This window comes from Pipistrellus hanaki (assembly GCF_964339955.1).
Source record: "Pipistrellus hanaki genome assembly, chromosome: 6".
Lineage (NCBI taxonomy): Eukaryota > Metazoa > Chordata > Mammalia > Chiroptera > Vespertilionidae > Pipistrellus > Pipistrellus hanaki.
The window spans coordinates 14,825,423-14,843,045 of NC_140508.1; the positions used below are offsets into that span (position 1 = coordinate 14,825,423).

At 52.1% G+C, this 17,623-nt stretch overlaps 1 protein-coding gene across 2 annotated transcripts in view; it reads left to right on the plus strand.

Annotated features, from left to right (window-relative positions):
- NINL (ninein like) overlaps positions 1 to 17,623 on the plus strand; it is a 92,587-nt gene that overhangs the window by 53,827 nt on the left and 21,137 nt on the right. For both annotated transcript variants that reach the window (XM_084887085.1, XM_084887084.1), the window contains exons 11-16: positions 731 to 905; positions 1,968 to 2,078; positions 2,660 to 2,740; positions 13,006 to 13,135; positions 14,982 to 15,091; positions 16,018 to 16,343. In XM_084887085.1, coding sequence (XP_084743211.1) covers positions 731 to 905; positions 1,968 to 2,078; positions 2,660 to 2,740; positions 13,006 to 13,135; positions 14,982 to 15,091; positions 16,018 to 16,343 — 933 coding nt within the window. The remainder of the gene's footprint in view (positions 1 to 730; positions 906 to 1,967; positions 2,079 to 2,659; positions 2,741 to 13,005; positions 13,136 to 14,981; positions 15,092 to 16,017; positions 16,344 to 17,623) is intronic.

Below are 17,623 nucleotides of genomic sequence, written 5' to 3' on the forward strand. Positions count from 1 at the left end.
ATTTACCACTTCTTGTTGAGCAAGTTCCTATGGGTGAAGCTAGAAAATTCAAACCATTGATTCTTGTAGCTACAGATGTTTAACTTTGTTCATCTGAGCTATTATCCTTAGTTCCCTGACTTTGCAAAATAGGGTGTAAGGAACTAAAAGAATCTTGAAAGAAGGCAAGAGTGCAATAGCTGGCACATCTCCCCCTTTCTTGTCCTTATTCCAGCCTCCTAATGGCCCTTTTAACAAGATGCTGTCATCAGCCTCATATTTGGAAATCTTGGTATCTCACCTGAATGTGTGCAGGACCTGTTCTAGCCGCCCCGATTGGTAACACCGAGACCTTAGGTTGCTGGCTGTTTGGGACCCAGGGGAAAAGAGGGTCCTCAGGGCTTCCGTAAGCTCTGCAGCAGCCCAGCTTCCACAGAGTGTTCTCCGTGCGGCACTGCCAGCTCCTCGGCCCCCAGTGTTGTTCAAGAAGAAAGTGCCTTTTTAAACAATCGCATTCCAGCTCCCAGGAGGGGCCCCCACCGTCAGGCCCAGGTGTAGGATTTAAAGGAGGCCCTGGCCTCACAGCACATGCCATCTAACTGAGGAACAAAACCCCATCTGTAAGCAGGAACTAGAGTCCAAGACCTCGTGCTCGTGAGGGGAAATCCCAGGGGATGAAGAGGTCTTGTCGGCGGGAAAGGGTCCCTGGCGAGGCAGGAAGCCCAGGGTGACGTGCGGTTGTGCCTTACAGGCACCTGGAGCAGGAGTACAGAGAGAGGCTGAACCTCCTGCGGTCTGAGGTGGAGCTGGAGCGTGAGCTGTTCTGGGAGCAGGCCTGCAGGCAGAGGACCATGCTGGAGCGGGACCTGGAGCGCTTGCAGGCTGAGGAGGCCAGCCTCCGAGAGAAGCTGACCCTGGCTCTGAAGGTAGGCGGGGGTGGGGGTGGGGGGAAACAGGAGGGGAAGGGCGCCTCCACCCATCACCCACCCAGAAGGAAGAGACAGGAATGAGTTTACCTGAGGGTCCCTCCTCCCACACCCCACATTTTCCTAGTCAAGGATTCAACACCTCCTAGAAGTTTGCCTCTCTCTGTTAGGGAAATCCCTAGGATTTCAAACGGAGGAACGTTTGCCATGGAGATAGCACATTTCTCAGCCAGAGCAGAAAGGGTCCCGCTGCGCCAGGATCGGCACTGCCCCTGCGTGCTCTCTGCTCACAGGGCAGCAGGCCAGGTGGGGGCTCAGTTCTCTGGGTCTGTGGGCCGAGGCCAGGAAGGGTCAGCAGCCCTGGAGACCAGAGCACCTGTGGAGTCAGCAAACCTAGGCCCACCTGCTGCGCGTGGGTGTGGCCCGGGGCACAGGTGGTTTCGGGGCTTTGGTGAGTATCCCTCGACTCACCACCATCCTGCACTTGGGTTCAGTGGGATGTCCCCGCTCCTCCTGTGCCCCTGCCTTCCTCTTCCTCTCCCGACTCAGAGCCCGTGGGTCCGCTCTACCCCGGCCTGCTTCCCTCGGGAGGAGGAGCCAGGCAGCCCGGGGCCTGCACGGCAGTGAGCACAGCCCTGCCTTCTCTGCCTGCCGGGGCTCTCCACCAGCTGTCACCTCCCCTCACAGGCTGCTGTGTCTGACAGTGCTGCCTTCCTCCCTGTGGACATCCGAGGGGAGTGGTGCAGCTTCAAATCTCTCGTTTAGGAAACAGCTCAGAAGGGCCTGCCATCAGCCTTTTCTTGTGATACAATGACCTCTGAGCACCTGGAACGGGAGGAGTAGAGGCCAAGGGAAAGAGGGAGCATTGGTGAGGGCTTCGCAGGGTCTGGCCCAGAGACGGCCTCCTCTGCACGTCAAGGCGGGCATGCCGGGCACCATGAGGTTTCTTCCCTGGTAATGAGTGCTGCTGGGAGCAGGCCTCTCACTCAGAGAGAAGGGCAGACCTGCCCACAGCTCCCCCTTCCCCTCAGAGCCTGGCAACCGCTGGCCCGTGTCTTGTAGGAAAACAGCCGATTGCAGAAGGAGATCATTGAAGTTGTGGAGAAACTTTCGGAATCAGAGAAGCTGGTCCTGAAACTGCAGACTGACCTGGAGTTTGTTTTGAAAGACAAGGCAAGTCGTTTTGCAGACTCTTAGTCTTGAGAGAGGAGCCCGGGGCGCTGGGTGAAAAGTATTAGGGTCTTGAAAAAGAATATCGAGGTGGCTGGGTTTAGTTTTTCCTGTTAAACTTCGGAGAGCAAATGAGCAAGGTGAATTTCCCTCTGCCCCCCGCCCCTCAGGCCAATGCAGGGATGTCAGTATGCTCCAGTGATGACTTGCATGTGGGCCTTTTAATGGCAAGACCAGGGCCAGCTGGCACCATCGACCCCAGTGACAGGTTCTCAGTGATGAGGGACATGGAGGAGAGGGTAGAGTTTGGCGCCCACCATGAGTCTCCCACCCCGCCAGGCCCTGCCCATTTGGGGATTAGGCGGGGAGAGGAGTTGTACTGGGGAAGGATCCGGCAGGGGTGTCCCAGGGGGCCAGGGCCGGAACATCCTACTGCCTGAGACCTGTTCAGCAAGGCGAGGCGGAAGTGGAGGAAGGGGCTGGAGGGTGCACTGGAAGTGCTGAGCCTCGGGCAAAGCACCCGCCTGCACTCTGCCTGGCCTCAGGTCGGGTGTGTAATTGTCCTTTTCTGATATGACCCTCAGCTGGAGCCACAGACCACAGAACTCTTGGCCCAGGAAGAGCACTTCGAGGAGGTCCTGAAGGAGTACAAGCTCAAGTGCAGGGTATGTGCTCCCCTGGCCCCTTCACCGTCCTGAGCCGTAGCATGCCCTTTGTCTTGGACAGGCTGTTACTTTTGTCTTTTGTGCACTGCTCCGTCACACACTCTTGTCCCGGCCCCCTGCCCCCCCCTTCACCCCTGAGCTTGAGCCTTCAGAGACCTCCTGTGCCAGAAGGTGTGGTGCCATCTCCCAGCTACTCCTGCAAAGAATGGGGTGCTGGAGCTTATGAGACAGGCTGGCCCTGCAAGTCATCAGGGTCTGACTGGCTCAGTTCTGGGCTTCATCCCTCCCCCTGCTCGGGAGTGGCCTGGCATTCTTGGCAGGGCATACTCCTGGCCTCCACATGAAATGGTCCAGCAGGGGTGGCAGGAGTATCCTTCTCCTAGCAGAGCCGGAAGAGCCTCTGCTCTGGGCCTGCATTTGGCTGACAGGGCCCTCCAAGCCTATGTTCTGCTAGGAGGAGGAGCAGGACTTGCCTGCACAGCCCTGTGTTTAGCCCCGAATGGGCTGGCCAAGTCATTAGACCAGCTCCAATTCCCAAGGCCCTTCTGTGTCTCCAGGCACCATGAAGGCTTCATCGTGTTTTCTGTTGTTGAGTGTTTAGATTTCCTGGGCCAAACCTACCAATGTTAGTCCACTTAATTGGAGACACTGCAGTGCAGAGCAGGACAGAGATGGTGAACAGTGTTAGTGGCACCAACAGATAAAACACACACACACACACACACACACACACACACCCACACACACACAAGATTAATTTCAGAGAGGAAGGGAGAGGAGAGGTAGAAACATCAGTGATGAGAGAGAATCGTGCCCCCTACTGGGAATTGAGCTCGCAACCCAGGCATGTGCCCTGACCAGGAATCAAACAGTGACACTTCCTGGTTCATAGGTTGATGCTCAACCCCTGAGCCACACTGGCCGGGCATAATTCACTTCTTAATGGTCTCTCTCCAAAATAAACTAGAAACTGACTTTTGTTCCTGCTTCACATTGCTTTGGCCATACCAGAGGATAAAGGTGAGGCACGCTGTTCTGGAGTGTGACATGATGTGCTGTTTCCTTCCCTGTGTTCTCACCTGCACTGCAAACCCTGAGGCCTCTTAAACAAGGGGAGAGAGGGAATCCTGTGTGTGGTCAGCGGTGTCACCCCCCCCGAGCCAGTTTGCTATGGAGGGTCAGGGCTGTGGGCTGTCACGCAGGTGGGCTGTGCCACACAACCTTCTGCTGGAATTGCGGTTCCATGCTGTGATTTTTCCTCCCTTTAAGCTTGTTGCAAAGACTTAGAACCTATAAGTAACCATTAATTCACATGTTACTTCAGGGCAGCGATTTTCAACTTTTTTCATCTCATGGTACACATAAACTACTAAAATTCTGTGGCACACCAAAAATATATTTTTGTCAACCTGACCAAAAAAAAAAAAAAAAAAGCTATAATTTGATTCATTCACATCAGATAGCTATTGTTGTGTTGGCTATTGTCATTCTTTTTTATTGTATAGTCTAAAGGAAAAGAGGTCAGTGCCCCTGACTAAATAGTTAGGTATTCATGTTTAAAAATTCTTGTGACATACCGGTTGAAAATCGCTGCTGTAATCCACTGGATTTATCTAACAAGTATAAACTCCATCTTTCTTTAGCATGACTCTCTCAAATAACTGCTACTCATTTCACATTTGGTTCTTGAGATTTTAGTTTTTGAAACATCAGCAGAAATATTTTACATTTTAGTACTAATCCGATTAGAAATTTTCCCTCTAATTTTTTTGCTATTTCAAACTAACAGTGCATTAAAAAACTTTTTATTTGAAAATAATTTCTAACACATAAAATTACAAAAGTAAAAGTAATGCAGGGAATACAGATTTCCCTCTTCCCAGATTCACCTGTTGTTTACCCTGTTTGCTCTGTCATTGTGTGCTTGCTTGCTGTGTGTGCGTGTGTGTGTGTGTGTGTGTGTTGGTGTGCGCGCTCACGCACGAGCATGCATGCATCCTGATGTGAACATATCTACATTGTTATTTTCTGAACATCTGAGGGTAAGTTATCTGCATCATGGCCCTCCACCCCTACACAGGTCAATGTGCATTTCCTAAAACCAGGCTTAATCCTAAAACCTTGAAGTGGTGTGCAGGTGCACTAGAGTTGATTGTTAAATGTTCAGGAATTTTGCTAGCTTCTTGTTAAACCTTTGATAGCTTGAAATAGGCCAGTGGTTGGCAAACTCATTAGTCAACAGAGCCAAATATCAACAGTACAGCGATTGAAATTTCTTTTGAGAGCCAAATTTTTAAACTTAAACTTCTAAAGCCACTTCTTCAAAATAGACTCACCCAGGCTGTGGAAGAGCCACACTCAAGGAGCCAAAGAGTTTGCCGACCACGGAAATAGGCTATGGTGGGATCATAGAAATGTGCAAAAGATACAAATATGGGATTTTCTTCCTGGAGAGCAAGCTTTCCAATACATTGCAGAATGAGAATATTCCTAGTAACTGTTTGACATCCTTTAATCTGAAACTGTCTTAGTCCAGTCAGGCTGCTACAACAAAAATACTATAGAATGGGGTAAGCGCTGCCTTATAAGTAACATAAATTTAGCTCCCACAGTTCTGGGGGGCAGGAAAGCCCAAAATAAAATAGCAGACAGATTTGATGTGTGGTTAGAGTTCTTACAGATTGCAGATAGCTGGCGGTTTTCTCAGTGTCCTCCCTGGTGGAAGGGCATAAAGGAGCTCTCTGGGGTCTCTTATAAGGCTCCATCCTGAATATAATCACCTCCCAAAGATCCTACCTCACATAGGATGTTAGCATTTAACTTACGAATTTGGGAGGGCACATTCAGACTACTGCACATTTCTTTGTCTTTGACATGAATATTACTGAGGAATACAATCCCCCCTCCCTTTTTTTTTTTTTTTTTTAAATATATATTTTATTGATTTTGTACAGAGAGGAAGGGAGAGAGATAGAGAGTTAGAAACATCGATGAGAGAGAGTCATCGATCAGCTGCCTCTTGCACACCCCCTACTGGGGATATGCCCGCAACCAAGGTACATGCCCTTGACCGGAATCGAACCCGGGTCCCTTCAGTCCCCAAGCCAACGCTCTATCCATTGAGCCAAACCGGTTTCGGCTCCCCCTCCCTTTTAATAGAAACTTTTTCATTTTGTGTTTTTCTTTCTTTTGTTAAAAATTGTTGCATGTTTTTTTTAAAATTATTATTATTATTTGATTTTAAAGAGAGAGGAAGGGAGAGGGAAAGAGAGCTAGAAACATCAATGACAGAGAAACATCAACATAGATTGACTGACTCTTGCACACCACCCACAAGGGATCCAGCCCAAAACCCGGGCATGTGAACTGATCAGGAATCGAGCCTGCATCCCCCTGGTGCACTGAGCCACACCAGCTGGGCTCATTTTGTGTGTTTTTTGACACTTCCTTTGGATTAAGTTGAGGTTATACATTCTCAGCTGGACAGCATAGGTGACATTAATTTTGTTCTCATTACCTAATTTTTCCACTGTAGAATTACTGGTAGTAACTACTGTGTTTCCCCGAAAATAAGACATCCTCCGAAAATAAGACCTAGCGCATGGAAAGATAAGACATCCCCTGAAAGTAAGACCTAGCACAACTTTGGGAGAAAAAATTAATATAATACACTGTCTTATTTTCGGGGAAACAGGGTAGTAAGCAGCAGTGGGGAGATACTTTAAGAACATGCAATATCCTGAGAGAATCCAAGATGGCTGCACGGGTAAACACCTAGCTGCAGCCGCACACAACAATTTCAATAAAATACAACTAAAATATAAAATGGACATTACCCAGAACTACAGGAAAGTCGACTGACTGGAAATTCTACAACGAGAAGCAAGGAGAAAACCAGAAGGAAGAGCGGAGGAGCTGTAAAAGCCTAAGGTATGGAGACAGTGCGCATGCGGAGAGGACGGAGCTGGAGAGGAGGGGCAGCTGAGTGCCTGGCTGGCATTCCCTAGCGGGAAGGAGATAAAAGCTCTGACTGTGCTGAACCCCAGACCCGACAGCGCTGAACCCCAGTTCTAGGCCAGACCCTGGGGACCCAGGCTCAAACAGAGGGAGCCGGGGCTGTGAGGCAGAATCCCAGGGGAGCGGCGAAAGGCAGAGCCCCCGGAGGCGCGCACATTGCGTGCAGATAAGGGACAGTTGGCTGTGCCGCGGGATTGCCCTGGCTGGAAGGAGACAAAAGCTCCAGACTGCTCTGAACGCCACCTCCAACTCCACTTCCAACTGAACTGAACCCCAGTTCCGGGCTCATTGGGGGAGAGCCTAGACTGTTTGGTAGCAGGTGAAAATCGAGGGCACCTTTCTCTCAGAGGTGCTTACAAGGAGTACTGAAGGACCCTGGGAATTACTGAGACTCAGGAGCTGCATAGGGCGGGGCTGACGGAAGCCAAGGCTGTAGGCTCCACCCTGAAGCCCCGCCCCATTCAAGCAGTACACAGAGACTTTTAAGGCTACCAACTCAGGGAAGCTGCGAAAATGCCGAGACAAGAAAATAGATCACAAACGAAAGAAATGGAGGACAAAAGCGTCTGGATATAGAGTTCAAATCTATGCTTATAAGGCTTTTCAAGAATTTCCTAGAAAAGGTCTATAAGACCTATGAGGATATGAAAAGGGATCAACTAGAATTAATAAGGAATCAACAAGAAATGATAAGGGATCAACAAGAAATAAAGAAGACATTGTCTGAAATAAGAAATATTATACAGAGTCCTAAAAACAGAATGGAAGATCGCAAGAATCAAGTCAAAGATTTGGAACATAAAGAGCTAGAAGACACTCCTCCGCAGAAGCAAGAAGGCAAGAGAATCCAGAAAATTGAAGATAATGTAAGAAACCTCTGGGACAATTTCAAGTGCACCAACATCAGAATTATGGGGGTCCCAGAAGATGAGAGAGAGCAAGATATCGAAAACATACTGAGAGAAATAGTGACAGAAAACTTCCCCCACCTGAGGAAAGAATTAGACTTACAAGTCCAGGAAGCGCACAGAACTCCAAACAAAAGGAATCCAAAGAAGACCACACCAAGACAAATCATAATTAAAATTCCAAATGCAAAAGACAAAGAGAGAATATTAAAAGCAGCAAGAGCCCCCGGCAACAGGCTGGAGCAGCACGGGAGCCCGCGGAGAACAAAGGGGTGCCACAGGCCAACCTGCTGAGCTCCCAGGACAAGGAGGAAGAAACCAAAGAAGTTCTCAATGTGAAGAAATCAAATGAGAGCAAATGATAGTAAAATTACTTAAGAAAGAATACAAAGAAGATCTTGGAAAATCAAAGACTAAGTCAGAACTCAACGCACCAGCCAACATTGCAACATAAATGCGTTTTGTTTTTTTTTTAAAAAAGAAAAAAAAAAAAAAGAGAAAAAAGGGACAGAATGTTGGAACAGCGGCGACCAGGCCTAGAGTGGCCAGGCACAAGGCAGTGGCAGCTGGGCCCGGAGCAGCAGTGGCCAGGCCCCAGAGCAGCAGCAGCCAGAACAAGAGCATCAACGGCCAGCACTGGAGCAGCCAGACCTGGGGCAGTGGCAGCCAGGCCTGAGGCAGAGGCGGCCAAGCCCAGGGTGGCCAGTCTAGGAACACCCAGACACGGAGTGGCTGGGCCCGGAGAAGCCCGGTCCAGAGCAGCCAGGTTGGGAGCAGCCAGGCCCAGAACAGCAGTAGCCAAGCACGGAGCATCCAGGCTGGGAGCGGCCAGGCTCGGAGCAGCCGGGTCGGGTGCGGCCAGGCCTGGAGCAGCGGCGGCCAGGCTGGGAGTGGCCAGGCCCGGAGCAGCCGGGTCTGGTGCGGCCAGGCCCGGAGCAGCGGCTGCCAGGCTGGGAGTGGCCAGGCCCAGAGCAACAGCTGCCAGGCTGGGAGCGGCCAGGCCCGGAGCAGCCGGGTCTGGTGCGGCCAGGCCCGGAGCAGCGACTGCCAGGCTGGGAGCGGCCAGGCCCGGAGCAGCCGGGTCTGGTGCGGCCAGGCCCGGAGCAGCAGCTGCCAGGCAGGGAGCGGCCAGGCCCGGAGCAGCCGGGTCTGGTGCGGCCAGGCCAGGAGCAGCGGCTGCCAGGCTGGGAGCGGCCAGGCCCGGAGCAGCCGGGTCTGGTGCGGCCAGGCCAGGAGCAGTGGCTGCCAGGCTGGGAGCGGCCAGGCCCGGAGCAGCGGCTGCCAGGCTGGGAGCGGCCAGGCCCGGAGCAGCCGGGTCTGGTGCGGCCAGGCCCAGAGCAGTGGCTGCCAGGCTGGGAGTGGCCAGGCCTGGAGAAGCGGCTGCCAGGCTGGGAGCGGCCAGGCCCGGAGCAGCCGGGACTTGTGCGGCCAGGCCCGGAGCAGCGGCTGCCAGGCTGGGAGCGGCCAGGCCCGGAGCAGCCGGGCCTGGTGCGGCCAGGCCCGGAGCAGCAGCTGCCAGGCTGGGAGCGGCCAGGCCCGGAGCAGCAGCTGCCAGGCTGGGAGCGGCCAGGCCCGGAGCAGCCGGGTCTGGTGCGGCCAGGCCAGGAGCAGTGGCTGCCAGGCTGGGAGCGGCCAGGCCCAGAGCAGCGGCTGACAGGCTGGGAGCGGCCAGTCCCGGAGCGGCCGGGACCGGAGCAACCGGGCCCAGAGCAGCCGGGTCGGGTGCGGCCAGGCCTGTAGCAGCAACAGCCAAGTCCAGAGCAACTAGGTTGGGAGCGGCAGTGACCAGACCCGGAACAGCTGGTTGTGGAACGAACCAGAGCAACAGAGGCCAGGCCCGGAGCAGCCAGGCCCGAAACAGCTCGCTCCTCGCCTGTACCTGCCCACGGCTGCCTCTCAGACATGGCTGGAATCTTTTGCGGGAACTTGAGGGTCTGCTGAATCAAATGATGAAGGCTTAGATCTGGATGTGTTGAGTTAGTATAGCGCTGGGGTGTTGATCTGTGAGTGCCTTGGGTGGGGCCTGGATGAGGCTGGTTGACCTATTTGAAAATGTCTTTTGTGTGAAGTGTATCATTGGGCATGTGGAGGTATTATTGATATGAGAAAATACTAAGTAACAGATTTACTATCTGAAAAGGGATTTACTATCGGGGAAAGGGAGGGAGGAAGAGACTGAACATAAACTGTGCACCTATGGATGAGGACAATGGGGGATGGGGAGGGGGCAGAGGGTGGGGTGGGAACCTGGTGGAGGGGGGAAGAAATGAGGAACCTTTGTAATAATATGAACAATAAAGATTGATTTAAAAAAAAAAATAAAAAAAATAAAAGCAGCAAGAGCGAAGCAGGTAGTTACCTATAAAGGAGCACCTATACTATTGTCAGCTGATTTCTCAACAGAAACCATGCAGGCCAGACGGAAATGGCAAGAAATATTCAAGGTGATGAATAGTAAGAACCTACAGCCAAAAATAATCTATCCAGCAAAGCTATCACTCAGAATCGAAGGCCAGATAAAGAGCTTCACTAATAAAAAAAAAGCTAAAGGAGTTCATCACCACCAAACCAGAATTATATGAATTGCTGAAGGGGGTTCTTTCAGAAGAGAAAGTAAATAAAGATAAAAATTATGAACAACAGCCGGGACCGGTTTGGCTCAATGGATAGAGCGTCGGCTTGGGGACTGAGGGATCCCGGGTTCGATTCCAGTCAGGGGCATGTGCCTTGGTTGCGGGCACATCCCCAGTGGGGCGTGTGCGGGAGGCAGCTGGTCGATGTTTCTCTCTCATTGACGTTTCTGGCTCTCTAGCTCTCTCCCTTCCTCTCTGTACAGAATCAATAAAATATATTTAAAAAAAAAATTATGAACAACAAATACATAACTATCAACAAGTGAATCTAACAACCAAGGAAATTAAAAAAAAATCTGATGAACAATATTAACTGTTGAATATAAGAGAATCAGAGGTATGGAAGGGGAGTGAACTGACGATTCTTGGGGAAAAGGGGAGAAGGGGATGTGGGAAGAGACTGAACATAAACTGTGCACCTATGGATGAGGACAATGGGGGGTGGGGTAAGGGCAGAGGGTGGGGTGGGAACCTGGTGGAGGAGAGCAATGGGGAGGGGAGAGGAACATTTGTAATAATATGAACAATAAAAATTTATTAAAAAAAAAAAAAAAAAAAAAAAAAAAAAAAGAACATGCAATATCCTGCTATTCATCTAAAATTTCCTTGGGCCCTATCTGGTTTGGCTCCATGGATAGAGCGTCGGCCTGCGGGCTAAAGAGTCCCAGGTTCGATTCCGGTTAAGGGCATGTGCCTTGGTTGTGGGCACATCCTCAGTAGAGTTGTACAAGAGGCAGCTGATTAATGTTTCTCTCTCATTGATGTTTTTAGCTCTCTATTTCTCTCCCTTCCTCTCTGTAAAAAATCAATTAAAAAAAAAAAAAAGACTAGCCGAAACCGGTTTGGCTCACTGGATATCGGCCTGCAGACTGAAGGGTCCCGGGTTTGATTCTGGTCAAGGGCATGTACATTGGTTGCGGGCACATCCCCAGTATGGGGTGTGCAAGAGGCAGCTGATCAATGACTCTCTCTCATTGATGTTTCTAACTCTCTATCCCTCTCTCTTCTTCTCTGTGAAAAATCAATAAAATATATAAAAAAAAAAAAAAAAGACTAAAATTTCCTTGAATTTAGTCTCCATTGATAATTCTTGCCCACTCCAGTCTTTACCATGATTATTGCAAATTGATGATTTTCCAACTTTATCACCCATTCCCCACATGTGTCAGTTGGCTCTTGACATTCTACTATAAGCCAGAGAAGTCTGATCTATCTATCTATCTATCTATCTATTGGCTTGGACTCACGAATTTCCATTTCCCCCTAGTAGTTTGTAATTCATTGTTATGTCTAATTATTTTGGAGCTCAAATTGTGTAAGATTTGGCCAATGGGAGTGTCTTCTGGCTTGCAGCCACGTCCTTGGGACATGTCACCATCATTTGTTTTGTTTTATGGATTAGTTCCAGGCTCTCTAGCATCATAAGGAGCTGCAGACGCCTCTTGCACTTTACCTGCACTTGCCCTGGACCAGTCTCTTCTTCATGGCGTCCTGGTTTGTTACTGAGGTATCACAGACCTAGATCTGGGTGCTCGGTGTGCTGGCACAGAGTCTCTGCCTCCTGGCTGAGGGCTTTTTTTATAGTCAGTCTCCCGCAGTAGAGGTAACCTTGAACCTTCCTTGATGTGCATCACCCAGTCTTTGCAAAGTCACTGCTTGGAGTTTCCTTTTATTTTTTAACCAGGACATTTGTTAGCAAGGAAACAAATGTCCTGGTTAAAAAATAACCCTTGTCAAATCCCCTTTCTATTTAACTATCATTTTAACTTTTTTGGTGTTTTTTTTTCTTTTTTTTTTCTTTCAACTGTCAGCCTCAGTTCTCTTGGTAAGGCTGCCTTTGGTAAAAGGGAGTGTGAAATGTTAGTCAGATCCTCCTTGGAGATTATTTGCAGTTAAATGTTTTCACTGTTGTTTTGAGTGGACACCATAATGGAGTAGCATGCCCTTGATCAGAAACCCCAAATGCAGATTTTTTTTTCTTTCTGTATTTCCACATACTGAATGTTTGTGTTCCCCTAAATGCATACATTGAACCCATTCCCCCATTGACAGTGTTAGGAGGTGAGGTCTTTGGGGGGCTGTGAGGGTGAGCCCAGTGAAGGGGATTAGTGCTTTAATAAAAGGGACTCATCACTTCTAGCCTCCGGAACCCTGAGAGCTTGGCCAGCCTAAGTGCCTCAGTTGGTTGAGTGGCATCCTGTGCACCAAAAGGTTGCCAGTTCGATTCCTGGCCAAGCACATACCAAGCACATACCTGTGGGTTGCAGGTCTGATAGGCAGTCTGGGCATGTACAGAAGTCAGTCAATGTTTTTCTCTCACATAACTCTCTCTCTCTCTCTCTCTCTCTCTCTCTCTCTCTCTCTCTCACTCACTTCTCTTTAAGCATGTCCTTAGGTAAGGATTAGAAAGGATGCCAAAACACTGAGAGAAATTTCTGTTGTTTTTAAGCCCCCAATGTGGTATTTTTGTTATAGCATCCCAAATGGATGGAGACATGCTCCAACCTGTAACACCTTTGCCTCTTTGTGGGCAGGTCTTCAGCCCTCCCCTGTCCCCCCCCCCCCCCCCCCCCACTGTTATGTGTGGCTTACTTAGGCCCAGCTGGTTGCTCCAGGCGCTGGGCTTAGCTGTTCCCTGGGCGGCCCGGTCTCCATGCCAGTGGAGTGGTCACAGTGTCTGGAAGAGGTGTCTGGCTCTGCCCCACAGGACCTGCAGGACAGCAATGACGAGCTGCAGGCCGCGGTGGAGGGTCTGCGGGCACAGTTGCCCCAGAGTTGGCACGGCCAGCCCCACGCACAGCCGAATGGACGTCTGCTCTCTAGACATGGCCGAGCAGGTAGGGGCCAAGTCCTGGGAGGCGGCAGTGCTGCTGCTGGGGATGGCGGGGGCAGTGGGCTTCTACCTCCCGCTGCTGCACAGGCTGCCTTTGGTTCCAGGGAGCAGTGCCGGGCTGGCCGGCTTCACAGCACATCGGGCCCGGCCCAGCCTCCGACTGCCGCGTGTGGGAGAGGGGCCAGTAACCCAAGCCTAGAGGTTGACACAACAGCCAGAGCCCAGAGAGAGGACAGGAGGGCGAGGGCTTTACCATTTGAGTAGGATGCATGACCATAGGGTAGATGCATCCAGCAGACTCTCCAGTGTTGTGAGTGGTACCAGGGGATCCGGGTGAGTGTTCAGCATGGGCCAGACACACAGATGGTCATCCAGAAAAGGGAAGCGGGGTCTGGGGGTGAGCAGGGGGGTTGTCACAGGTCTGACAGCTCTTAGAAAGGGAAGGCACTAAATCATCATGTCAATGGGTCAGGCACTCCCCGTGTTCACAGGGGCCTCGTATGGACTGAGGTGGACCGTACTGGGTGTTTACTGCCTGGGTTATGTGGATAGCATCACCCTTGAACTCTTGAAGCCAAATCCCAGGTTGGCTGCCTACTGCCAAGAAAGCCAAACTCAGGAGACAGATGCTGGTGAAAAGGGAAAGAGGTTTATTCCAGTGTATCACCTGAGATAAAAGGGGGAGGGGTTGTGGCAAAGCCCACCTCAGCCCCTCAGTACTGCAGAGTTTTATAGGGAGGGAGAGGGAAAGCAGAACAGAGCGATCTGGAGGAGGGGCTGTGGGCGTGCGGGTGGTGTCCTTGCTGGTCTCCATATGGGTCATTATTGTCCGCACACTGGGACTGCCAGTGCCAGCCAGGGTCCAGCAGTTGGACGATCTGTGTCAACCGAAGTCGTGGTCAAGGCCATTTCTGTACAGCAGGAGCTGGGACTGCTGATGCCTGCAGGGTGTTTATAAGGAAACTGTCAGTGTGAGCTCCTTTTATCAGTTTGTTTGTACATTTTATTCTGCCATTTCATGGTTAGAGTAGATTAAAGTTTTTAAAGAAAAAAAATGTCACTTCTGTGATCTCGCAGAACCTTGACTCCACAGCACTTCACTCCATTCCTGACTTATTTGCTGAAACCCCACCAGTCCTGTATGTGGGGCATGGATGGGTACCTGCCTCATCCTAAAGCACTGATTGTCACGGAGGTTTGTCTGTGCTCTAGGTCACGCTTGTTCTCTGTCTTCACAGTTTTTCTGTGTATTGGGGCAGGGAACACAATTTAGGGTGCAATACCTGTACCATGGGCAGCATCTTTTAGGGAATTAAAGGGCCTGAAAAATCTTTCAGGGAGTCTCCTAGTTATATCTTTTTTAAAAATATATGTTTTTTATTTTTTACAGAGAGGAAGGGAGAGGGACAGAGAGCCAGAAACATGGATGAGAGAGAAACATCGACCAGCTGCCTCCTGTACACCCCCTACTGGGGATGTGCCCACAACCAATGCTCTTGACCGAAATCGAACCTGGGACCTTCCAGTCCGCAGACCGACACTCTATCCACTGAGCCAAACCGGTTTCGGCAACCTGGTTATATCTTGGAGTAATCTGTGTTCTGGCAAAGACTCAAAATGTTGGTTTCTCAGAGCTCCAACTTTGAGAATGGGCCATAACAGACCGTTTGTGGAAACCCGCAAGGGCCTCCCTCAGCGCCAGCGGAAGGTGCCCAGGCAGGCTCACTGCCCTGGGTGGCGGAGGAAATCGGGGATGGATCCTCAGTGCTGTCCACATGTCGGATGGGAGGGTGTGGGCCAGACCTCAGGGCGCCCGAGCGGAACATGCACAGAAATGGCCTTGTTTGCAGGCATCATCTCCCTCCTGGGCGATTCCACTCCCCTGAGTCTAGAAACGGAGCTCATGATGGAGCAGGTGAAGGACCATTACCAAGACCTCAAGATCCAGCTGGAGACCAAGGTCAGGGGGGTTGGGGAGGCCACAGGGAGATCTGGGAGCTTCCTGCTGCATGCCTGAAAGCTTCGCTCACTGAGCTACCCGCCCACGTCTGCCCGTGGACCCCCTGCTCCGGAGTGAGCCTGCTCAGGGAAGGACAGTGTGTGGGGAAAGGGAAATAAAGCTGATGTCGACCTCAAGCCCTCTTTGGAGGGAGATGGGACGTAAGGAATAACTACTCGTGGGAGGGAATGGGGAATCACCGGGGCACTGCTGAGGCAGACCTCCCTGCTTGCTCTGCCTTTGGGGAATCCCAGCTCCTGGCTCTGTTCTAGGCTAAAATAACCCTGGAACTGGGGTATTTCATGGCCTCCTGGCCTGGCCAGCTCTGTCTTCTCAGATGACCAGGTCTCCTGCTCTGTTACTAGATTGTGGTGGGTTTTGTTAAGGGACAGCGGTGTCCATGACTTGTTATCGGGGACAGATGTCTGGGTCTGAGCAGCCGTGAGGCAGGGCCTGGGGGTTCCCTGGAGGTATTAGCTGGTAGTTGCCATAGTAACCTTGCCCATGGCTGGAAAGTATTCCTTCCCATTGGAGCCGCCAAGGAGTCCAGAACTGCCCTGCCAACCTCATGCAGGCTCCCTGTTCTCGGTGTTGTCACACACTCAGTCCTCCTCGTGCTTCCCGGCCAGGCACCTGGCCCAGCCGCCTCCAGCCTCCCTTCCCCACCTGCGGGATCTGCTTCCTGGGGCCAATGGAAGGTTAAAGGCTGTAGCTGCCTGGGCCCGTAGGGAGCCTTAGGCATTGCTGGCATGGCTGTCCCCTGCGCCTCATCAGCTCTTGGCTATCTGCTCTTGGTGCCACTTGGCAGCCTCCTACTTTTGTGTTGTGTTGTCAGTGAGTCATGTTGCGGACCTCCTGATTGACATTGCTCGTATTTCTCGTCTCAGGTAAACTACTATGAAAGGGAAATTGAGATGATGAAGACAGACTTTGCAAATAAGAGAAAAGAAATGGAGCAGGCTTTCCACCGTGAGGTCAGTGTGCTGGAGGACCAGAAAGCCAACCTGGAGAAGCTCCACGTGAAATCGCAGGAGGTCATCCAAGGCCTGCAGGACCAGCTGCAGAGTGCAGGCCACGGCCCCGAGCTGGAGCGGACGCTGGAGCTGAAGAGGGCGGAGATGGAGCGGTGCTACACGCAGGCGCTGTCCGGCCTGGCCCAGCAGCTGGAGGCGGAGCTGCACCAGAGGCATCAGCAGGAGCTGCAGCAGTTCAGGTCCAGCTCCCTGTTCTTGCAGGACTTCATGTCTGGGGTTCCTTGCCAAGAACCAGAATGTAAAGTTGGGTTATGCACACTGTGCAGAATGGCACCCAGAGGCCCTCAAAGAGTCTTGGCCTTGGAGAGCATAGTTGGAATGTGCTCGACCCCAAGAAGGTGGCTTCCGCTACCACAGGGGAAGGGTCCTGACGGACCTAGTGCCTTCTGCTGTGGGCCCAGCCGGCCTGAGCCAACTGGAAGCCCAGGGAGCAGAGGGTGGATTGAGCCCCAGAGGGTGGACTGAGGGGACACTAAGAGGCAGTGGGCTGTTGTCAAGGAGCATGCTGGGAACCTGAGCAGGGAGCCAGCCCCTGCTGGGACCGTGGGGCAGGCCTAGTGCCGTGAGACCACCCTGCAGTGGGCTGGAGCACAGTGGGGGAAGGGCCAGAAGGGGCACCTCGAGTTCCACCCGGGCTCACTGGCCCCTGGGTGGCCAGGCAGGAACAGCTCGATGCCCTCGGGGAGGCAGAGGCTGAAGTGGCCCTGGAAAGAGAAGAATGACATGGAAACCAAACTTCTGTGCCTGGAAGATGTTCTTTGGGCTCTTGAGGAAAAAGCAGAGTCAGGAGAAAACAGGTGTGGTGTCTTCCGTTTTCAGAATGCCAGGTGATACCCTCTCACCTCGCTCACTAACTCCGCTCAGGTGCCTTCCCCCCGACCAGCTCGCAGCGGCTGGAGGTGCTTGTGCTGTGGTCCTAAGCCCAGACTCGACCTCAGGCACCCACAGGTCACCCGGCTCCCAGGAGTGGGCAGAGGGGGCAGAAATGAGCCTCTGGACATCTCAGCTGGCTCTGGTGTCCCCTGCCCCTGGCCTTAGGAAGTTCTTAGTGGTGTCACAAGACAAGACACTGTGCTTGGAGCCCCATTTCACCCTTGGTCCCCTGAGCCCTCTTCCATCCGACAGAGCAGGATGCCCCACTGCGCCCCGCCAGTGTGTGCACCAGGCATTGTCCTTCACTGCAGGTTTCTGTGCTGTTGGGGCAGCAACAGAGGAGGCCGTCCATCCAAGACAGTGCCCCTCTGCTGCTGTGTGCGGGCAGTGCTCCGTGACGGGGCTGGGCTGCCCCAACAGGCCCTGATACTGCTGCAGCCAGTGCCTCAGGGCAGCCCGAGGTGGGGAGGGGCCTGTTGTTGGTCCGGCGCAGAGAGCCCCGGTGTGCAGCCAGGTCCTCCTCCAGGCTCCCCGAGGGACTCAGGCCGGCACATGCTCTTTCTAGGGCTTTTCCTGGATTCTAGCT